Raw genomic sequence first — 22,306 nt, 5'->3', positions numbered from 1 at the left:
GCTCGCTGGTGGCTCGCTTAAGTAATCCGGTGGCCACACTGCACCACTATCACCGCGAAGTTAGATCATCTGGGACGACGCTAAAAAGATTTTGAAAGTTATATCCCTTTGCCTCATCGCTTCTCTTCACAATCAAACAACTCCAAACACACACCAATACTACATTGCACATCTACACTAGAACCAGCACAACTCTCGACATCGGGAGTTTGGTATCTAGTTTTCAACAGCACAAATCGTATCAGCCGTCGCCGCAGACTCTTCACGAGAATTCTGCGCACCGCCTCAACCCCACCTTCACCCTCTACTCTCCCGATATCTAGATCTCAGGCACGCGCTTGGATCTAGACTTTTAATCACCTCAAACCGCAATCATGGCTTCCACTGATAAGGGTCTCGAAGAGATCCCAGAAGGTGAGTAAATCGGGCTCCTCCAGGGGCTCACCGCTACGTTTTGCGACGATTGATGGAAGCTAATACAATATCATCCGTTAGGTCAAATCGAGTCCAACTATGACGAGACCGTCGATTCTTTCGACACCATGAACTTGAAGCCAGAGCTTCTCCGAGGTATGATGAATTTTCTGAAGTTTGCGCCTTGCGCCGCGGCTAACAACAGCATGCAGGTGTTTACGCCTATGGTTTCGAGCGTCCATCCGCCATTCAGGCTCGTGCTATTATGCCAGTCATCAAGGGTCAGTTATCATTGCACTGAGCGTCAATGACTTCAGCTAATTATTTTAAAGGCCATGATGTTATTGCTCAAGCCCAGTCCGGTACCGGAAAAACCGCCACTTTCTCCATTTCCGTTCTCCAGAAGCTCGACCCCAACATCAAGCAATGCCAGGCATTAATCCTCGCACCCACCCGTGAATTGGCTCAGCAAATTCAGAAGGTCGTTGTTGCTATTGGCGACTTCATGAACATCGAGTGCCACGCATGCATTGGTGGCACGAGCGTTCGTGATGACATGAAGGCTCTTCAGGACGGTCCTCAAATCGTTGTCGGTACCCCTGGCCGTGTCCAGGACATGATCCAGCGCCGCTTCTTGAAGACCGACTCCATGAAGATGTTCGTTCTCGATGAGGCTGATGAAATGCTTTCCGTAAGTGCTTGGGATTACCTGTTTATTATATCTAAAAATCCACTAACAATTCATACAGCGCGGTTTCACTGAGCAAATCTACGATATCTTCCAACTTCTACCCCAGTCCACCCAGGTTGTCCTTCTCTCTGCTACCATGCCCCAGGATGTGCTTGAGGTCACTACCAAATTCATGCGCGATCCCGTCCGTATCTTGGTCAAGAAGGCTGAGCTTACTCTCGAAGGTATCAAGCAATTCTACATCGCCGTCGAGAAGGAGGACTGGAAGTTGGATACTCTTTCCGATCTTTACGAGACGGTCACGATTACCCAAGCTGTCATCTTCTGCAATACTCGCCGAAAGGTTGACTGGCTCACTGATAAGCTCACCGCTCGTGACTTCACTGTCTCAGCCATGCACGGTGATATGGACCAGGGCCAGCGTGATCTGATTATGAAGGAGTTCCGATCCGGCTCTTCTCGTGTTCTGATCGCCACCGATCTGTTGGCTCGTGGTATCGATGTCCAGCAAGTCTCATTGGTCATCAACTACGATCTCCCCGCCAACCGTGAGAACTACATCCATCGCATCGGTCGTGGTGGTCGTTTTGGACGGAAGGGTGTTGCTATCAACTTCGTTACTGCCGAGGATGTCCGTATGATGAGAGAGATTGAGCAGTTCTACAGCACTCAAATCGAGGAGATGCCAATGAACGTTGCCGATCTCATCTAAACACCGTCTCCCTGAAGACATTTGGTATATCACAGTTTCGGCATATTGGGTGTACACTAAAAGCATCGTTTGCCGGAACCCCTGAAAGGGGAAGTGATAGTGAGCGCTACTGATTCGTTCGGGGCGTGAGGAAAGGAATAATGGGTGGCCAAAAGTTGCTGCACCTGGGTTTGCAGTTCGTGGTTCCGTGCAAAAATTAAGGCACGGCCAACATTAGATGGTTGGGTGATGCCTTTTGTTATCTCGTTTGTCTCTGTATTTAGGGATTGATTATTGGTCATTGAGCTCTCGCTCTTGCAAGTTCCTGATCTTTCGTCACGACTGTATGAAGGAAGAGAAAATGATGATTGGCGTTATCCTTTTCCGCATGCATCGAATCGAGATAAATACAGAAATTTCAAAACAAAGGGCCACTGCTCGCACTGCCAAACCGGGCAGGTACATCCTTAAGTTGTGATATCCATGCGACTGCCTTGAAGCCAAGCGAGCCCTGAACTACCCCTTAAGATACTCCCGTAGGTTAGTAGGTTTCTCCGCCTCTCAATTCCAACTCCAGTCTGTAGAGCCCGACGGATTGAAAGTCATCTTCGTCTACCCATCCTCAGGTCGTACCACTACCACAGGAGGCGGCATTCCCAATGGCTTCCTCCAAGCTTCCTCTCCAAGAATACTCGACCTTGAGCGCGGCGGCGGCGAACGGTGTCGACCAGTTGTGGAAGGTTCAGCTTCGAAAAGAGCACAGGGCTATTCAAGAGAAGCTGGATGCGCTCCAGACGACTAGAGAAGAGATCAAGGATCAGCAAGAAAACTTCACGCGGCTGAGATCCGAATTCGAGACCGAGCTTCACGGCCTCAAGCAAGAGATACAAAAACGAGATGATGCTCGAGAGGAGGAACTTGCTGCATTGAGGGTCCAGATAGATGAATTGCAACGAATGATCATCCCGGAAGGTGAGTATATACGCAACCTAAGGCGACACTTGAATTAACCATAATAGATAAAATCAAGGCCTTATTAGCACAGCAGGAACGAAAGAGATTCGAGAAGCGTTTGAGTCATTCAGGAGACCCATCTTCCGATGACTCTGGTGTCACAATCACAGATAGTTTCAACAATACTGTTACTTTACCTCAAACTAAAGAAACAAACCAAGTATTACCTTCGAAAGAATCACAAAACATCCAGATGCCAGCTTCAACAAAGCGACCATCAAATAAGGTTACGAAGCGCCCAGTCACACGCAGCGTCAAAAAGAAGCCCGTTAAGCCAGCTGCTAAACCTGCAGCACAACCTACATCAATGGCGGATGCTGTCAAGTTCCAACAACTTTCCCAAGGCGCAAATAACATAGGCCTATACTACGCTAATACAGACAAGTTACATACATCGCTCTCAATCGCTAATGATAGGCTTGATATTGATTATGTCAACGCGTTTATCCAGGGCCTTGCCTCTGAGGCAGATAAGGGTATTTTGATCAGCGAATTGCAGCAACTCCATCGGTCCAGGTCCACAGCTGACGGAAAGATTGAAATCTTGTGCCAATGGAATGACGTTGAGGATGCATTGCGAGCCTCCTCCTTGCTACCCGTGAAGGATCCTGGGAAGACGAATACGGTGCAAAAGAGAAAGCGGGGCTAAGAAGAAGTGCAAAGTTACTGGGAACTCAAGCGCCTTCCTAGCCCACTGAAGAGAGCTATTAGCAAACTTAACGAGGGTGGAAGTTCTCAGCATGAGGCCTTACGAGGAGATAAGTCAAGTGGTGTCGCTGGCAATATTATTTGCTATCTTGTGGCTAGGCTATCATTAACGTACTCGTTCTATATTTTATACATCTTTGCATATATTAGCAAGGCTTGGAGAGACAGCTAGCTCTTATTCCCTATGTCGCTATACCTAGGAGGCATGTATATAGCTATGCAGTCCACCAGCAACACCTATCCATAAAATGATGGCAATCAACCAGAACTTCCCAAACCTATCTTTGCCAACAGTAGGCTGTACATCAAAGATGAAATTGATATACAGAAGCCTAGAGAACCGAGTTCAGCTGCTCATCAAAAAAATGTTTTGAGGTACTATTGGACTAAGGACCCGAGCTAAGTAGGCATTATCCTTCTTGCTGCTTTCAAGAAATACTATTACACCCAGCTTCAAAGGGTTGATGTTATCGAGGTTTGCTCCCGCAGTTGAATGATAACGAACGAGTGTTTATTCCTAGTATATCACAGGTATGTGATTAGAACAGATTGCACGTCGAATTAAGTGAAAGCAGAACCCAGTGGTGTGTAAACCAACCCGGTATTGCAGAGCAAGGACTTCAGAGCGATATCAGAGAAAACCGAAACAATAGAAAACTCTTCAATCGAAACTTCGTTAAGCGGCTAGTCTTGCTGATGTGAATAATCATTATTTCCCCGAACACCAGGTGTAGCAGTATGCATGGTTCTGCAAATCGTCAACCCCAACTGTGGCAACGGAGGGTCTACCTCTAGCCAAATCCGATACCAGAACGCCCTAGATTATAAACTCTTACATGAAAACGGCCACCTAAATCTATTAGGCACCATCCTCCGGTAACTCAGCAATAACGCCCTCAACGATCTTAGTCAATTCGTCCACATCCGGCCGCTCTGCGGGCTCCACTTGTAAACACTTCCTGACCACTTCTCTAATGCCTTCGTTAATTTCACTGTCCTCACTCTGCCCTGTCTGGTTTGTAGCCTTCTTCTTCCCTCCTGCACCCTCGTCTGGGAACCTCCAGTCACCGCCAAGAACACAAAGACTTAAGCTTCCTCCGGTCTCATCACTACGCATTTCAAAGGGCGACTTTCCAACTAAACATGCATATAGTGTGCAGCCTAATGACCATATATCAACCTTCGTATCGACGACACTGCCGGTCTTGACATCGAATAGCTCGGGAGCACGATACGGCATGGTCGAGTGTTCTGCGGCTTGGTCTTGTACTGCCAGCGCCTGAGATCTCGAGGTAATTGGAGTTGGTGATGGGGCTAGAGAGCCTAGGTCCATAAGAATCGGTTGTTCTCCGTCATCATCAATCATGATATTGCCTGCCAATGTTAGCCTACCTATGTTGAAACATGCTGGTGGAAACCGGCTTACCTGGCTTAATATCTCTATGCGCATATGCGCGAATCTCGCCCGGCGCAACTCCCTCTTGTGCCATCGAAACATCAGCCGGCATCAAAGGCTCTTGCTGTTCGCTATCCGGGTCTGTCTCTCTGCCTGCTTGTCTTCCCCTCTGTTCCTCCACCTCCTCTGCTGCTTCTTGATCAGCCGCCGCAGCCTGCCCTCTAACACGTTTCGCACGCTGTTGGCTATCAACACCTCCGGGAGCTCCTCCGACTTTGTAGTTGTGCATGGCCTTCAAAGCTTTACAGACGCCCAAGAACAGCACCATCAGCCTCCGCTCCGGGAACCGCGTACCATTGACTAGATTCGCATTGATGATATCTTGTAGATTCCCTCTTCGGTAGTATGGTAGGAGAATGTATACGGTCTTCGCTCCGGGGTCCGATCGGTCGGCAGATACGCAGTAGTCTACGCTGTGTATGATGTTGGGATGTGGTGTGAATAGCGCATACGCTTCGACTTCTTTCATGGCCTGCGCAACCGACTCCTGGCCGAACGGACATCGAATCTTCTTGAGGGCGTAGAGTGCTTCATTGCTGGTGTCTTGTACTAAGTATACGTATGAGAACCCGCCCTGTAAGTGCAATGTTAACAGCTATTTACATTTCCAGGGAAAGTTCCGCGCACCTCTCCTAGCAATCGCAGGATTTTGAAGCTTCGGTTGTTGATCTTTAGCTGCGGAGAGCCAGGGAAGCAGCTCATGCAATTAGTGAGCGTGTACACGAGATCGACGAAGTATTGAGTCATGGTGGATGTGGTTGTAGAGATGTGTCTTTCTTTACTGCCAGAACAGAGCGTCCTAAACTGCGGTACGCGGCACGCCAAGTAGCAAAGCAAGGTCCAGTGAGGCCGATGGCAATTGCAACTAACGTCCAAAAAAAGAGGTAAATATCTCGTTTCTCGATGGGCAAGATGTCATAGACCGTAAGCTATTATTTAACAGTTTTTCTTAACTTTGTTTTGATAATGGCAGCAATTGTCCGATCTGACTTGACCTGTGTTTTGTTTGGTCAACTGTGGCTGTTCCTCCGACTGCGCCTCAGCTGAGCTCCAAAATGTCGTGTAATGTACAAGTACGAAGTGCAATTGGAGTTCTACGCACGTCTGTATTCGCTATACTTGGTGGTAAACTATTAACAGCGAGCAGATTGAGCAGCTTGAACACAATATCTTCTTCTTTATCCATATATACCATCCTACCAGGAACCTCATGTAGGTACAATTTACGCATTCAGCGTCTTTGCCACATGCCTGTAGCCGTTGACAAGCGTGATTGCAGGGGTTAGCTGGCTCAATCCCGATATAAATACGCGGGGTGATTCCCATGGCATGGAACCTGGAGCCTGGAGGACTTACGAAACACTTGTTGATCTTCCTCGAGAGCTTTCCCTGATTCCTTGAAAAGCCTCAATCTCAGCACTGCTAGGAGACCATCGAATATATTTGCCCCCCAACCTTCTCTAGCAAAAGCAAACATGACAGTCGGTGCAAAGAAGTTTACTCCAGAGGTGTTGCTCTCTGCCCCGCGTCGCTCTGCGGCAACGCCTAATGCAGCTGGGACTTTGGCCTTGTTCTCCGTATCAACATACTCTTTTCACTCACATTCGAAAACCAGCGAAATTCGAGTACTGGACATCAAGACGGGCCAGTCAGAGCTGTTAACCAATGATTTAGCGGCGAGTGAACCAACATGGCTTGGAGATCACAACCTAGTGTTGTGGCTGAAAGGGGGAGAGAAAGGCACAACAGAACTCGTCGTGGCCGATGCTGAGCACTTAGACAATAAGTAGGTAACAAATCTTCATTGGAGGAATAAGCATTAAGTGTAGCAGGCCGGAAGTATTTATGACCGTTAACGGCCCGGTCTCCAATATGAAAGTCGCGCGAATTGACGCCGATAACATAGCCCTCGCAGTGACCGGGCTGGCTACCCCGTCTGGGGACTTATACAACCCAAAAACAGCAGAGAAGCCTATATCAACCGCCAAGATCTATTCGAAGTTATTCGTGAGGCAGTGGGACAGCTATGTGACGGAGAACAAAAGCTCAATCTTCTACACAGTTTTATCGAGGTTGCAGGGTGTGTCTAAAATGACCGTGGCACCACTGAAGAATGCATTGGCAGATCTCTCAGTACCCCTCGAAACCCCAGTCCCTCCATTTGGAGGTGCAGGAGATTTTGATATCAGCAAGAATGGCATTGTTTTTGTCGCCAAAGATCCAACCCTGGACCCTGCGAATTATACCAAGACCGACCTATATTATATCCCTCTCAGGACGTTTACCGAACGTCAAGCACCTACGCCTCAAATCGTGAAGACTGGGAACCTGAGAGGTTACAGTAGTTCGCCGGTATTCTCCCCGGACGCTAAATCGGTGGCCTTTGCGAGGATGAAGAGTGACCAGTATGAGAGTGACAAACCAAGACTCCTCCTTGTCCCTGATATCACGGACCTCTCAAATGTTCAAGAGTTCTATGAAACAGAAGACGGTGAAGGCAAGTGGGATTTGAGACCGGAATCCATCATATGGAGTCGAAATGGCGAGGAGCTTTATGTGACAGCGGAAGAAAATGGACGTGGGAAGCTATTCAAGCTACCTGCATCCCCTCGCCACGCAACACATTTACCCACGGCTATCATCGAAAATGGGACCGTTACTGACGTTAAAGCTTTACCCAACAATCGTATTTTTATCAGCAGCACGTCGTTAGTTGATAACAGCATATACTCCATTTACATTCCGGACGATCCTTCAGGACGATTAACAGTGTCGTCAAACGCGAAGGGTGGGAAGACTTTTGGCTTATCCCAAGACCAAGTTCACGAATTTTGGTATCAAGGTGCAGGGGACTACAGCGTGCATGCTTGGGTTGTCAAGCCGTCGTTCTTTAAAAAGGGTCAGAAGTATCCCTTAGCATATCTTATACATGGAGGAGTGAGTCCATGAACCCAGATCCAATCTGTTTGGATTTGCTAATAAGAAATAGCCACAAGGAGCTTGGAATGAAGGCTGGTCGACTCGCTGGAACCCTGCCGTGTTCGCAGAGCAGGGCTATGTCGTGGTAGCGCCTAATCCAACAGGGAGCACAGGATATGGAATGGCGCTCCAGAACGGAATCAAGAATGAATGGGGCGGCAGGCCGTACGAAGATCTTGTTAAGGGATTCGAGTACATCGAGAAAAACATGGACTACGTCGATACCACCCGATCCGTCGCCCTTGGTGCAAGCTACGGCGGTTTCATGGTCAATTGGATCCAAGGTCATCCGTTAGGACGCAAATTCAAGGCATTAGTAACCCACGATGGCGTCTTTAGTACCCTCAATCAGTACTCCTCCGAGGAATTATTCTTCCCGCACCACGACTTCGGGGGGACCTTATGGGAGAACCGCGAGAACTACGAGAAGTGGGACCCAGCCCGACATTTGGAGAATTGGGCAACACCTCATTTGATTATTCACAATGAGTTGGATTACCGGCTCCCGATCGCCGAGGGCTTAGCACCATTTAACGTGTTGCAAACAAAGGGAATTCCGAGTAAATTTCTGACATTCCCTGATGAAAATCATGTAAGTGGTTCTGATCGATGCTAAATTATTTACTGCTAATGTATGTGCAGTGGGTGTTGAAACCTGAAAACTCACTTGTCTGGCACAAAGTGGTATTGGATTGGATCAATAAGTATAGCGGGGTTACATCGGACTAGCAGGAATGGTAGCAGTTTTAGGGATGAGACTCCAGAAGGTCAAGTTTTGGAAGTCTCTCGTTATCTAATTGTGGTAGAAATATCGAGCCTGCCTTTTCCCCGTCACCTACTTGCTCAGAAAGCATTTGCTCCCAGTGGATCGATGGTAAGTGTGCCCGCCGTTTTATTGATCTATCATCACGTCCCTGGAGCTCATTGTACCCTTATACAACTTAAAACAACATTGAGCTTGTGTTATCAATGTCATTGCCCGGTATCTGTTTACATCGCAAAGCCATACCCATGGGACCAGCACATTCTTCTCATCATCTACCGTCCTATATTTAGCGATACGAGTACTAATCTAAGTAGGAGGGGCTTAGTATAGAACTAGCTAATAATTAAGCAAGATCCTATTAGTTCTAGACGGTAACTTTAAGCAAAACAGGAGAAGTATAAAAAGGCAAGGAATATGTTAAAGGCGGTGCTTGAGCCGGTTATTTCACTGCAGAACGAAGTTATCTGCTTGGTGAATGCTTTGCAAAAACGCGGGACCTGTGGAGCTCTCTCGTATCCTCAAGCGAGCAGGAAGAGACCTTATTTTTATCCTACTAGTTGCTAATGCTGTCTTGCGGTTGTTCGTTGACAATGACGAGTCAATACTTAGTGGAAATTTGGGTGGATGTTATGGATTGACACACTGGTGTAACTTGACAGACCTCGGAAATCCGAAAACCCTTGACACTTGACAAGGAGACTACTAATGAAAGTCCCAGGGGCCTGGAGAGCCCACTACTAACATTCCCAAACCCACTATCATTAAAGAGCCGTGTAACGTTTAAGGTGCATATGATTATCGAAATGCGCCAACCCTCTTCCACCAGGTGCCAGGATTTACCATTACATGCCTGCCTACTAATGATTTTGTCGCATTGTAGATGTGGTAGAGCTTTAGTAGAAAGGTTCATTCCCTATTTTTGTTTGCCTATTATCATTCCCTTTTTGTTTTTACTTGTGGCTATTTACTAGTAGTCACTCCAACCACAGCCCCTCCCTTTGCTACATTAAGCTTATAATCAAACTGGATGTGGTGGGGACCCTGTAACTGTCACTGACCGCCTGGACTGGTCTATGATATTCATGAAAATACGAACTATCTTAAATCGACATTTGGTCTGTACTAACAACCTGCTTCCCGAGGGCCAAACCTCCCTTACATGGTGGGTTCCGACTTATAAGAAATAGCTGCTACAGAGGTCAAAAGACAAGAAGATGGTGGTATTTGGAATTGTAAAACATCTTGTAATTGCGATCGATACCTTTCTATCAGTTCGCTTACACCTATCCAGATATTATACTTAACGGATGATACTGTCGCACATTTACTTCCTCCCCTTCTTCCTCCACTCCTTTTCCCTCTCATAAGCCTTTTGTTCCTTCCCCTCCTCACCCTGAATCTCCGCCACTAGCCTCTTATACTTCTTCTCATATGCCTCATCTCGTTCTCTCTTCTCTCTTAGACTCTCTCTCGCCACCACCGCAGCATCCTTCCTCAACTCTCTGATGGCACCCTTCTTCTCTCTCTTGTATTCCTTTCTGAGTTTGGCAGCGTCAACACGCTCACGGTCAACGTCGTAATGCTTGTCTGGGTTGAATGATTCTTCAAACTTGGGGATTGCGGTCTTGATGGCAAGTGGGCGGTGGTGGTGGAGTTCTAGAGGACGGCGCGCGACTTGGGCGCTTTTGAGGAGGAGGGTGAATTTTTGGGTGAGTTTTGTGACACGTTTCTGGGCGGCTGTTAGTATATAGTTTGGGATAGGGAAGGGCGAGTATAAGACATACCTGGGTATTGGAAGAGAGCCTGGACTGGCAACTCTTGGTCCCTAGATGTTGGAGGATCTTTAAGACAGGTTCAAAGATTTCTAGGAATGAAGATTTGCCAGTCCATGTATCGGCAGCGACTTCGGCGAGGCTCAAGTTTGTGTCTAGCAATGCTGCTTTTAGAGACGCTTCATCCTCCTCTGATAGTTCTTGAGCGACGCCGTCGTATAGAGAAAGCTGTCTTGGAGATCCAGTTGAGTTTTGTATCCGAACGGGAGTCTTCGGCTCATGATATGGGAAGCTTCCAGGCGGCTTGGAGAGCTTTGTGGGGGCTAATGCGCAGAGAGCATTCTCGATGAAAGTCACTACCTCCGGTACGTAGCGTTTTGATAGTCTTTGGTACTGTAAGCACAACGTGCACATGTACGCCCCGGTTGCGTAGTCTGATAGTGACCGAGGCACCTTTAACCCAAGATATCGGCCCATGCTCAGAATGGCTGGAGTAACCACCTGATGGAAGTGATCCGATGTTGGGAAGATACTCCCAATCGCTGTGAGTATCACCAAATCTCCTGCGGTTGGGGACAAAGACCGCGATTGGTGTAAGTCTTCAAGATAACCACGGAATGAGTTGGCGATTGCTACGGTATAAGTCTTTGACAAGGAGTGTATATGACGAATAAGGGTTTCCAGGACTGAGAATGGTGGTCGGTTTGGTTGATTGGGGAGGTAGAAGATGTGGTCGATCAAGGAGAGGGCAAAGCGGCCCAGCTTTTCCTTATTCTCAGCCTTCAATTTAGGATGGTAAAGCGCTCTGATTCGCTGGACAACCGTTGGGAGATCCAATAGTGCAATGCCTTTAGTAATTTCGAGAAGTTGTTTGTGAGATTCAGGACAGTCGAATGTGTAAGCCAAGTCTCCATTAACACCGTTTTTGACAGGTAGGTCCGTCTCGTCAATGGGGGCATTTGCGCCTGTGAGAAATTCGGGCCGTTTGCTCTCCTCTTCCGTTAATAAACCTTTGAGGAAATCCGTATCCTCCTCTTCTTCTGCTTCATCGGCCTCGTCACTCGATGCCTCCTCGTCTGAAAGCTCTAGTTCGGATCCACTCGCCACTAAGTCATCGTCGATGAGGAAATCATCCTCATCTTCAACACCTAACTCAGCCATGGTGGGACGGGCGTTAATACCAGATCCAAGGCCAAACTCATCCTCGTCGTATTCCTCTACTTCCATATCACCGACATCCTCTTCATCGCCGCTTTCAGGAGCACCCTCCATGCGGCGTTGTCGTTTCGCTTCCAACTCTTGCAGTTTCCTTGATTCTTCTTCGATAATCTCATCCTCAGTCTTCGTTCGTTGTGTTGGTTTTGCCCGTTTGTCCAGAACCATTTGCTTCAGCCGCAAATCATACTCCTTATCAAACTTGGTCTTGTCAGCCCCGCTCAGGAGAGCCGCGCGGTCTGGATTCATTCCTGGTACTATTTCTGCAGGAGCAGGCGGGGCTCTGGGTGCAATGCCTCGAAGTAATGCATGGATATTCGGCAACTCTTTATCTAACTCCTCTCGGAGATCCTCATCCTCATCCTTGGCATTCTGTCGTTCATATTTATGGAACTTGGATTTTGCGATCACCTCCTGCATGACCTCATTTTTCGACTTTTTTCGCTCCGGCAGCTGTTGTTCATCCTCATCTGCGCCCTCCTCCCCTTCGCCAGCAGCGGATGAACGGCGGCGTTTTCGCGCTTGCCCTTCTTCATCAGAAGGGTGGTCCCCAGCATCCGATAACTCCAAGTCCCCTTCGTCGAAGTCGTCCACGATAGCAGGACCGTCCAGCGAAAGAGATTTGCCCATATGTGTAAGCTCGCCTTGGGCATCGTCGTCCTCCAAATCGAATGCTGAGCTGTATTTGTGATGCCGTTGCTTTTCGAATGTGAATCGTTCTAGCATCTTTTCCTCGGGGGCCATTGAAGGGTCATTTTCTCCAAAACGTTTATCCACAATGCCGCCCACTTTCCTCCGGCGTATCATATCGAGCTCGTACGCTTTGGCAAGCTGTGGATATTCAATTAGTATGAAAAGTAGATAGTGATGGTGGGGGTAATACCCTCTCCTCGGTCAGACCTTTGGCAAGACCTGGTCTCCTCACAAGGCCTATTTCTTTGGGCTTGCTGGTTGTAACTTCGAATTTCTGCGGCTTTCCAGAGAGCTTAAACTCGAACGGATTAAATTGCTCTCGAATACCCTCGAGGGCCGCCTTCTTGTGCACCCTCTTTTCTTTATTGACGCCATTTTGCGCATTTTGCTTTCTCTGTTTCTTCGATTGCTGTGGTCCAACGAGTCCCTGCTCCCGTAGGGAGGCTTTTAACCTCTTGAGCTGCGAAGGAGGCATCGTATTTAATTGTCTTTCGCACCGATTAAGCTTCGAACTTTTCGAACACTTTTTTATCAAGATCACCGCTTATCGGGCCACCTTCCCTAAAGTGGCGGAACCCTTGGCAGAATTAGGCGGTGAGTCGAGTCTCCATCACCAGCCGAAAGTAAACCCAGAGAGACCTGCCCTCCATCTACGAAGGTATCAGCTATGCTAAGTTGCGGATGTAATTCGACATAATGGCGGCGCTATCGCCCGCCATGCAAGACCGCTTGTTCTTCCTCGGACTTGGTCTGGGGACATGCGCGGTCATCAGTCTTATGCGCCGCGTTCTTGTCCACTATCGAGATGCAGCTATCTTACCACAGTCCGAAAACAAACCCCAGTATATCACCCAGGAAGTGGAAGACTCATTGAAGCTCAGTACCTTGGATAAGCTTCTCGATAGCCCCAATTACTGTATCCAGGAAACCGCCTCGATTATTATCTGCGAGCGTGCGCTGCATGACGAGTCCTCGATCGATGCTATTCTTTATTTCATTACACGCCCGGACTATGACACGAGAGAGAAGGCAGTCAAGACCTTGACATATATGATGAATAGCTGTAAGTTACCCCCTTCCCCTCAACGACAGCACTCAACTAAACCAAATACCTAGCAACCATCCGCCTAATCAATAAGCCTGCCACGTATGCTGCCCTCGTGAAGTCACTCGAATACAGCCTCACGGATTATGAGCACAATCCGTATGACCTGGAATGGGATAACTGGCATTTGCGCGATACCGTGGAACAGGAATGCCTAATGCTCCTTGTTCCGTTAGTGGACAAGTTCGGGGTGGATAGTCTTGTAAAAACCCGTTTTGTGGAACGCTGGTTGGCTAAAGAACCATGGGGAAGGGATGAAAGAGAACGCCAGATTAATTTCCTCGAATCTCTGCGCACGCGGAATCGACTCAACGAGCTTACACTGCCCCTGATTAGGGACTTGGCTGGGCGGAGGCAGCTATGCAAGGCGAAGCTTTTACCGCAGGACTTTGAATGGGAGATACCCGGTCCCAGGGATGTCAGGATGATCAACGGCGAAGGAACTGCCGGGGAGGATTTTGATGCAATGTTTGTCGAAGGCCGACGGCGAAGGGACCAGAGTACGGAGGAGGAGCACATCAGGAGACGGCATCGGGAAGCCATGGTGTTGAATGATGGCACACGACCACTGGGGCGAGACGACATCATCCAACGCGAAACGGTAGATTGACGATACTATACGAAGAACAGCGTGTAGTGGTTGGGGCTGGCTCCGCCATAGACGGACACTGGAGCGAGATGTGGTATTCGGGGATTTGATATTGGCGCTGGTTTTATGATTGCAATAATTGCGATCTTTAACACAGCCTATGAGCCCGATGAACACCCGGTCCAAACACCTCACGGGCCAACCAGGCATTAACGGTCTTGTTGGAGAGGAGGCATACGAAGTATTGCAAAGACATGGAATCCTGTCTCTTATACACATCTAGATGTGTATAAGAGCCCCCCCCTGGCCCTGGAAAGGACGCATACGGGAGTATCTACAGTACTCGAGTGCCGTGTTACGTGTTACGTGTGTTACGTGTTACACTCACACCACACGTGCACGTGACCACGCACTATGGCGATGGAGTAATTACAGAGTGTTCGTTCTCCCTACAGACTGTTCTCCCTCCGCCCTCACTCCACTCAGCCTTGCAATCCCTCGGCGTACGTACATGTACGTCCTGCGGTGGGGCAACTCCGGCGCGAGTTGGACCACTAATGTGCCGGGCAATTAGCATGACCAACCACATCGTGCAATTCCGCATCGTGCATACGCGCTGTTTAGTGTTGTTCAAGGGAGCCTGTCCAGGGCCTCATTGAGCCTCTTTACTCCGTACGAGTAGAGCCTCTTCCGAAACCGCTTCACAAAAAAAAGTCTTCAGCCTTGTATCTAAACCGATGTGCGTACGCTACACGCTGCACGTGCCGAGAAGTACCTTAGATATGGCATGTGAAGCCTTCACATTTGCAAATTGAACGGGCCTAGACTCAAAGGCCTACCAGCCTGTTTAGTAATTGCACTCCGGATGTTCAAACGCTGGCATCGCGAATGGTTCTCCGCTACCGGTAGTTCGCCCTCTCTCCCTCGTTCCGATTAGACGTGTATTTGTCAACCCCACGAGCTAGAAATGGCTCCCGCTATGGGAGAATAGTTCTGATTGGCCTGAAATGGTTCGATTATCTTCTATAGATACGCCGTCCGGCCCACCTGCGCTGCGTCGCGGCGCATTCCGAACTTACGCCGTGGTTGCCGAATGCTACGTGCACTCCTCGGACATCGTTATTTCTCCAGCTTGCCCAGGCCCAGTAATAATAATAATAATAACCTAGGTAATGTTACAGCTTTTGTTTTTGCCCGTCTAAAGCTTTCCCTTCGTCGTCCGCCACCCGCCACCTCATCGACTCATACTATTCCTGCCACTCTTTCGCCTAATATATCCACATCGAAGCTGAAGTCACAGCTTCTGCTCTACGTTCAGTCGATATCCCTCTGTTCCGGTCTAATCAGATACGACTATCTACAGCATCACCGATTTCACCATGTCTGCTAGCAGCGCAGCACGCGTTTTGAGCCGGGCGTCGCTCAGGTCGACCCCTTCAACCTCGGCCTTCAGAACCTCCACCCGCAATACCGCATTCACCCTCCCGCGCCAAACATTCCGCCAGCAATCAAGACGCGGATACGCCTCGGAACCCACCAAGTCGTCCTCGTCAGGCCTCTACATCGGCCTGGGTGCCCTCGCCGTCGCAGGTGGCGGCTATTACTTGTACTCGCAAGGATCTCTGTTCAAGGGATCGGCAGGCCAGTCGAGTGGTGTCTTCACCCCGAAGAAGGAGGATTACCAGAAGGTGTACAACGAGATTGCCGGCCGGTTGGATGAGAAGGATGACTATGATGATGGCAGTTTCGGGCCAGTTCTGGTGAGATTGGCATGGCATGCCAGCGGTACCTTCGACAAGGAGACAGGAACCGGTGGTAGCAATGGTGCTACGATGAGATTTGCTCCCGAAGGAGACCATGGTGCAAACGCTGGGCTAGTCGCCGCACGAGACTTCCTTGCGCCAGTTAAGGGTGCGTTTAAACTCTCTAAACTAGTAGAATATGAGACTGACATACTCTTCTAGCCAAGTTCCCATGGATTACCTACTCTGATCTTTGGATCCTCGGTGGCGTCTGCGCAATTCAAGAGATGCAAGGCCCAACCATGCCCTATCGTCCTGGCCGCCAGGATAAGGATATGTCTGCATGTACACCAGATGGACGTCTCCCAGATGCCTCCAAGGGCAGCAAGCACTTGCGCGACATCTTTTACCGTATGGGCTTCAACGACCAAGAGATCGTTGCCCTTTCCGGAGGCCACGCGCTGGGTCGTTGCCACTCAGACCGCAGCGGTTTCGAAGGGCCATGGACTTTCTCACCAACTGTCATGACCAATGATTTCTACAGGCTACTCTTGGAGGAGAAGTGGCAATGGAAGAAGTGGAATGGTCCCAAGCAGGTATGTTTCGAAGCTCCAGGATACTGGACGCAGTAATTGACAATTTCAACAGTACGAAGACAAGACCACCAAATCCCTGATGATGCTTCCCACCGACATGGCTCTCGTAACCGACAAGGCCTTCAAGCCATGGGTTGAGAAGTATGCTAAGGATGAAGAGCTCTTCTTCAAGGATTTCTCAGCTGTCGTCACCAAGCTCTTCGAACTCGGCGTTCCTTTCACCGAGAGTGCCGAGGAGGGCCGAATGATCTTCAAGCCAACCAACGCTTAAATAACCAAAGAACGAAGATACCCACCATAGATGCTATATGGCCTTTGATATAAAGGTTGGACGACTAAAGAGAGACTTCGATAGGTAACTTAACTTTTAAGTTCGTCGAGGGGGAAGAGAGGGTGGGTTTTTGGGTCGTGGCTCGCGTTTCCTTAGCTATTGTGGTTTTGGTTGCACTGTGCTGCCTACACCAAGGGCATAAACTCCATTCCCGCCTATTTGTTAGTTAGATGTAAGATAACTAGAAATCGAATTGCGCGTAATACCAGTCACAGATTGTTAAAGAGATTAAACTGTTTTATTACTACTTATATAATCCCAACTATCAAATTCTCAAGACGGCTTATAATAAACAAGTCGATTAGTTTTTATATCTTCTAAGTATGACTATTTCTCAAGACTGTAATCATCGAGCCTCGAAAGCTCGACTAGTATGCTTTGTCAAAACATATAGGTAAATAAATATATTAATAACCTCCAAGTAACATGGGTGGCGATCGCCGAACCGAAGTTGTAACACAGGCCCACCTCCTCGTACTGTACGTACAAAGTACGCTCCGGTTTATATTTAATCATTCTGCGCGATGCACTTGATGAGGAACTCTACGAGATATGTCGACCTGTATTAGGTCACAATAACTCCCTTATGTGAGGGCAGATCCTCAATGTCTGCCGGCCCGTGGAAACTGCTTCGCTTCGTTGTCCGCATCGTCCTCCGCGCCATACTACTCTGGTTCCTGCTTGCGTTGTTATGGGCGTTCCTCCCATCCCCTTCAAGAGAGCCCGACGGCAACAATGACAGCGATTACTCAACAGCGGTGTTACGCGCAGGCAAGGTTCTGACTAGAGTATATGAGTACGTCTCCAAGCGCCGAAATTCTTGAGAGGGGAAGCAAGAGCTAATATATCCTGCCCTTATAGCTCCAAGGAATGGCATATCAAATCAAACAATCGGCAGGCTTTCGCTCTCGACTATAAACTAGACATACGCGATCTCACTCTCTCGATTTCTGGCTCTGATAAATCTCTGCCGATACTCAATGAAACTCCAGGCCAAGATTCTACATTGGATATCACCGAAGATATCCATGTCGTTGCACGAATCGGAGATGATGGCGGTGCCAACCTTCCCTGGTTCAAGTTTGCGGATGCCATACTGCTCACCTGGTGGCTAGAAAAAGAGGATTTGAATATCACATTGACGGCATACTGGCGCAGGGAGGGAGAGGATGGTAGTCTTCGCAGAATGGAATTGCGGGTCCCACGCATGCCCGAGCCTCTGCTGTCATTCAAGATACAGGGCAACGATCGGGGGACAATCACAGCTATCACGCCCGCAAAGCCGGCTTCTTCATCACCCTCTATGACTTATCCTATCCGGGTTGCGATAATTAACGCTATTGCACCAACTGCAGTGTTTGTCAACGATGTCTTTGGCAGTGCCATTGGGATGGCGTCCAAGTCGGTGTTCAATGCACTCGCTGTCATATTTATAGTTGGCATGTATGGATTCATGCTCCTGGCTATAGTATTCTCTTTATGGAGGTGCTTGGGAGGCCCATCGTTCGAGACCACTGTGGGAAGGATGCAAGACCGTCTTGAGAGACATAATGAGAATGAAAGATATCGAGTTCTACGGATACATGTTATTACGGGATGGTTGGATTGGCTAAACCATAGCGAAAGGGTACAGATGGCACTCGATATTTGTAGACATGGATGGCACCCAGAAAGAGAACGAGCTAGAAGGGCTGATGAGGAGACTGATGTGGAAAGGGGCAATAAGGCAGCATCGCTGCCTGAGAAGGGGGGTTAGACGTGATTATATCTGGGTTTGTATGTTCATATCAAGAAATTTGAAATCTAGTCGATGTAGGGGATTTTAACGAAGCTTGAAAACACACGTTCAAGAGGTTACATGAGGAATCAAGTGATTGGATGTCCCTAGACCTGTAGGACCGGGAGAATATCGGAGCATTCCCCCCACATTCCCCACAACGGCACCAACGGTCTCGAATCGGACTACTATCGTACATATATATATGATCCCATCACAACTTTCTTTGAATGACGACTACTTCCGAACAATATCATTTTGAAAGCTTTGTTATTTCTCAGGAACAGGAGCACGAGTCTTTAACACTCTAACACCATCAATCCCACCCGCCCATCAAACGGCAAACCTTACTCCCAAAGCCAGAAAGAAAGCATACGAACATAAAATGGCCCTCCCCCGTGACTCTGGAGTTCCTACCCAAAGCTTCCATCCAGATGGCACGCCATCACATCCCACAGTACTATTCCAAAATTCTTCACCCCCACCTCTCTTTCCCCAGCCCTATTCCCTCTCAGGTAGACTTCTAACGGGAGACAATATGAAGCACCAAAGCAGTGGTGGTGACGCTACCGCTACCGTCCCACTAAGCCAGAATAATATGGACGACCCTAACCACCAAGCCCTATACGAGAAGGGCTATGAGATGCGGAAGAAGGTTGTGGGAGAGGATTATGTTGCTGCTGCTCTGGAAAAAGGGTCTACGGACTTTTTGAGGCCGTTGCAGCAGTTTGCTACCGTATGTCTTAGCCCAAAGAGTCTATATTTCTTATGTTTCTATACCTAGTTGCAAGCAGCGTTGGAAAATAAGAAGGAGCGCTAATGGTGACGTCATGTAGGAATCGGCTTGGGGCACATTGTGGACTCGTCCAGGATTAGAGCACAAGACGAGGAGTCTGCTAAATTTGGTTATGCTGACTGCGTTGGGGAAGTGGATTGAGTTGGGCACGCATGTTCGGGGTGCGGTGAGGAATGGTGTGAGTGAGGTGGAGATTCGGGAGGCCTTGTTGCAGGCTAGGTTAGTGTTTTTCTTTTGCCTCGCCCTTTTTATTAAGGAAGTTGTTTTCCTTTGGGCTTGGAATTGTGACAAGAGAAACATATGGGCTAACAAGGGCGCAATTAGTGCATATTGTGGGCTTCCTGCTGGTATGGAGGCTTTTCGTGTTGCGGATCGAGTTTTGAATGAGATGCAAGAGAGAGGAGAAATTACGCGTGGATGATTGTCACTATACGCTCATAGTTTACTTAATTATTCAGTGTGTTTTGAACGTTTTCTTGAGAGTTCTGTTTGGGGAGTTATGAAGGTAGATAGCAAGTAGCTATGCTAACAATAGCCTCATCATTTTGGCGAAATACCCATGGTTCAATTCACATTTCGTGTAGTATGATTGATTATATTCCCTTGGGACATCCTCGAAAGCTCAAATCCCCAAGTTCCCATACAGTACGAGGCGCGCAGAAGTGGTGGCTCAGATCAAAAGAGAGCTCCCTTATTTGGGTAATTAATTCATCTGAGGAAGCTGATGAAACAGACTTGTGTCATTCCATTTTCCGGTTTTGGGGTAATAAGGCCCTCAATAGCACGTTCAAAGTCATCTCTGCGGGGTTATTATGCCTCTACCATGACGGCAAATATTGAGTCATTAGTTTTGGCACTATAGGATTTTGGGAATATTTAAAATAGGTTAGGGGTGAGAATGGGTAACACAAAGGCCCGTCACACTTGTGACTTCCAGGAACACTTTGCCCGTCCCTGTATAGAGGCACGGTCCGCACCTGGGAACAGGCCACCTGTATCTAACCGTTATTTTCCACGTTTTTCCTAGAAGGGCGAGTACAAATGGTACGAAAAGTAGGGATGTGAAGAATATCCCCTCGCCCCACCAAATTCGTTGCAAAATAGATGAATACAAATTATGTCCATTATTATATTTACTACAGCACTTAATACTTTTATATTATCCCCATTATTCACAAAACCGTTCCCGTTGTCAAATCTGCCATCCAGGGCCATATTACATCATTTAATCAAGTGGACGATGTTGTCTCGCGTTCAGAATTGGCTTCGAGAGAATAACCCAGATACCTGCCCAGTAGGGGTCTGGCATTGAGTACCGTAGCCGTTGGGCATCGGCGGAACACTTGGGTAGCAGTTCAGACTGAGTTGAATATCCCCAAATGTTTGGACAGTCACCCTGAAAATAAGTATACATATTTTAGCGCTATATAAAAATGATAACAAGTTGTATTGTGCGGGTGGAATGGCTTACAAGTCGGGGCAAGAATCGTACGTCTCTCCAACCGTCAGGGCACCCCCCGTCCATTTGAACACGGTCGTCTCGTCCGAGCATGTTGCTGCATCTTTGGAAGTGATATCGCCCGTGCGCGAGCAGCTTACTCTGCCTAGGTTTCTGTCGTCCGAGATGGTGAAGAAGACGGCGGCAGGATGCTCTGTGTTCCCTTCGGCGGGGGTGAAGGTTGTGAAACCGTTGACTGTGAAGGTTGATGGGTTTTTACAGTTATTTCGGGGAGTGATGGTTGGGAGGGCAGATGATATGGCAGAGAGGGCCAAGACGAAAAGGCCAGTGCTGTGCATGGTGATTGATGGCTCTGGGGGTTGAGATTGGAAATTGTCTTCGGTCTTGAAGTTAAGTTGTGTTTGGGGGTTGAGGAAGAAATTGGATTTGGAATATTAGGAGGAGGATGAAATGGGCAAAGCTTATGAAATATATAACCGTTGTAGAAATATTTATCTTTAAAAGGAACAGTGTCACATGCCTAATTTGGACCATAGCAGTAGAGCAACGTTTCTATAGGTAATCATTAAAATTTGTGCGTGTTGTAAATACATCGCATATCTGCGGCTTGAGGCACACATGTGGCGAAGATCCATCTCCAACTACTTGATGACAGCTGGGTACCGGGCTATCCGGCTTATACGCTTATACATAATGTTCCTGCAGGAGGAAGGCCCGAAAGTCGGGGTCCTAGAGGGTTCGATACGATGACGAACATTGCAGCACGTACAGAGAAATAGGGGGGCTTTTCGCAGCTCACCGACTTGAAGTCAAGGCTATTAGTTGAAATTTACTGACGATAAGGTAGGCCACAACTTATCTCGTGACGATAAACTAACGGTAGGCGGCATTCTGCAGATACGAAGTGATACCTCAATATGCTGCCGATTGTCTTCCAGGATGGCAAAGGATAGTGGAATTCAGGACAAAAATAGAAAGGTGTTGAAATACGCTGACTCAGTTCAAAGTGCTTGTTCAGGACCAGTCGAGGGAAACATCTTAATTTGCCATGAGCTGGTGCTAAAGTCCAAGCTCAAGGGTCAGCATCGCGACTGGGCTGTGTAAGGGCCAGATATATGTAGTGTTACAGTGACGTCGTCTCAACAAGAACTTCCTTGTTTGCTGACATGCATTTATATCAAAAAAACCAACCGGGAATTCAGGGGGTGGTCGCCCTTGGCAAACAGAGCACGAAACATGGTTTGTGAGCTGATTCAACAAGGAGATAGTGGCAAAGAACAGTGCGTTAATAAAATATACGAGTTCTCAAGTATGGATAGCACGCTTAGCACGGCGTACTCCGCCTGGTTAGAAAGGGAGCTGAACTCAAGGGGGGTTTTTTTCTTGGCTTAGCCACTAAGGTGCATGTCTCCTGCAGAAAAGGCTCCGGGCGAATCAACGCCACGTTTTCTACTAACGTCGAGGTAGGAATATATGCTCCAGCTTTAGATATATGTTGATGGTTAGGCGCTC

General features: G+C 48.1%; 9 protein-coding genes across 9 annotated transcripts; 6 read left to right on the top strand and 3 right to left on the bottom strand.

The window, feature by feature from the left end:
* Positions 1 to 374: 374 nt before the first annotated feature.
* Positions 375 to 1,817, top strand: BP5553_06194 (ATP-dependent RNA helicase eIF4A; the record flags this gene model as incomplete). Its single annotated transcript, XM_032014817.1, has 5 exons — positions 375 to 414; positions 496 to 570; positions 627 to 695; positions 747 to 1,105; positions 1,164 to 1,817. 5 exons carry the CDS (start codon positions 375 to 377, stop codon positions 1,815 to 1,817), a joined length of 1,197 nt encoding a protein of 398 aa, XP_031869498.1.
* Positions 1,818 to 2,455: 638 nt separating this feature from the next.
* Positions 2,456 to 3,459, top strand: BP5553_06193 (uncharacterized protein; the record flags this gene model as incomplete). Its single annotated transcript, XM_032014816.1, has 2 exons — positions 2,456 to 2,768; positions 2,816 to 3,459. 2 exons carry the CDS (start codon positions 2,456 to 2,458, stop codon positions 3,457 to 3,459), a joined length of 957 nt encoding a protein of 318 aa, XP_031869497.1.
* Positions 3,460 to 4,377: 918 nt separating this feature from the next.
* On the bottom strand, positions 4,378 to 5,721 carry BP5553_06192 (Protein kinase-like (PK-like); the record flags this gene model as incomplete). The annotated part of the gene is made up of 3 exons (XM_032014815.1): positions 4,378 to 4,892; positions 4,945 to 5,548; positions 5,602 to 5,721. 3 exons carry the CDS (start codon positions 5,719 to 5,721, stop codon positions 4,378 to 4,380), a joined length of 1,239 nt encoding a protein of 412 aa, XP_031869496.1.
* A 728-nt stretch (positions 5,722 to 6,449) lies between these two features.
* BP5553_06191 (uncharacterized protein) lies at positions 6,450 to 8,682 on the top strand (the record flags this gene model as incomplete). Its single annotated transcript, XM_032014814.1, has 4 exons — positions 6,450 to 6,760; positions 6,807 to 7,911; positions 7,964 to 8,545; positions 8,596 to 8,682. The coding sequence occupies 4 exons, from the start codon at positions 6,450 to 6,452 to the stop codon at positions 8,680 to 8,682; spliced, it is 2,085 nt and encodes a 694-aa protein (XP_031869495.1).
* A 1,361-nt stretch (positions 8,683 to 10,043) lies between these two features.
* BP5553_06190 (Uncharacterized protein) lies at positions 10,044 to 12,874 on the bottom strand (the record flags this gene model as incomplete). Its single annotated transcript, XM_032014813.1, has 3 exons — positions 10,044 to 10,448; positions 10,504 to 12,537; positions 12,590 to 12,874. The coding sequence occupies 3 exons, from the start codon at positions 12,872 to 12,874 to the stop codon at positions 10,044 to 10,046; spliced, it is 2,724 nt and encodes a 907-aa protein (XP_031869494.1).
* A 221-nt stretch (positions 12,875 to 13,095) lies between these two features.
* On the top strand, positions 13,096 to 14,114 carry BP5553_06189 (Uncharacterized protein; the record flags this gene model as incomplete). The annotated part of the gene is made up of 2 exons (XM_032014812.1): positions 13,096 to 13,462; positions 13,516 to 14,114. 2 exons carry the CDS (start codon positions 13,096 to 13,098, stop codon positions 14,112 to 14,114), a joined length of 966 nt encoding a protein of 321 aa, XP_031869493.1.
* Positions 14,115 to 15,472: 1,358 nt separating this feature from the next.
* On the top strand, positions 15,473 to 16,702 carry BP5553_06188 (Peroxidase; the record flags this gene model as incomplete). The annotated part of the gene is made up of 3 exons (XM_032014811.1): positions 15,473 to 16,004; positions 16,058 to 16,431; positions 16,484 to 16,702. The coding sequence occupies 3 exons, from the start codon at positions 15,473 to 15,475 to the stop codon at positions 16,700 to 16,702; spliced, it is 1,125 nt and encodes a 374-aa protein (XP_031869492.1).
* A 665-nt stretch (positions 16,703 to 17,367) lies between these two features.
* On the top strand, positions 17,368 to 19,756 carry BP5553_06187 (uncharacterized protein; the record flags this gene model as incomplete). The annotated part of the gene is made up of 5 exons (XM_032014810.1): positions 17,368 to 17,558; positions 17,624 to 18,513; positions 18,821 to 19,275; positions 19,376 to 19,554; positions 19,660 to 19,756. The coding sequence occupies 5 exons, from the start codon at positions 17,368 to 17,370 to the stop codon at positions 19,754 to 19,756; spliced, it is 1,812 nt and encodes a 603-aa protein (XP_031869491.1).
* An 833-nt stretch (positions 19,757 to 20,589) lies between these two features.
* Positions 20,590 to 21,132, bottom strand: BP5553_06186 (uncharacterized protein; the record flags this gene model as incomplete). Its single annotated transcript, XM_032014809.1, has 2 exons — positions 20,590 to 20,731; positions 20,807 to 21,132. 2 exons carry the CDS (start codon positions 21,130 to 21,132, stop codon positions 20,590 to 20,592), a joined length of 468 nt encoding a protein of 155 aa, XP_031869490.1.
* Positions 21,133 to 22,306: the final 1,174 nt, after the last annotated feature.

Source organism: Venustampulla echinocandica, assembly GCF_003357145.1.
Source record: "Venustampulla echinocandica strain BP 5553 chromosome Unknown scaffold_3, whole genome shotgun sequence".
NCBI classification, from domain to species: domain Eukaryota; kingdom Fungi; phylum Ascomycota; class Leotiomycetes; order Helotiales; family Pleuroascaceae; genus Venustampulla; species Venustampulla echinocandica.
Note: the sequence above shows the minus strand (reverse complement) of the source record. Positions and strands in the feature narration are given on the sequence as shown.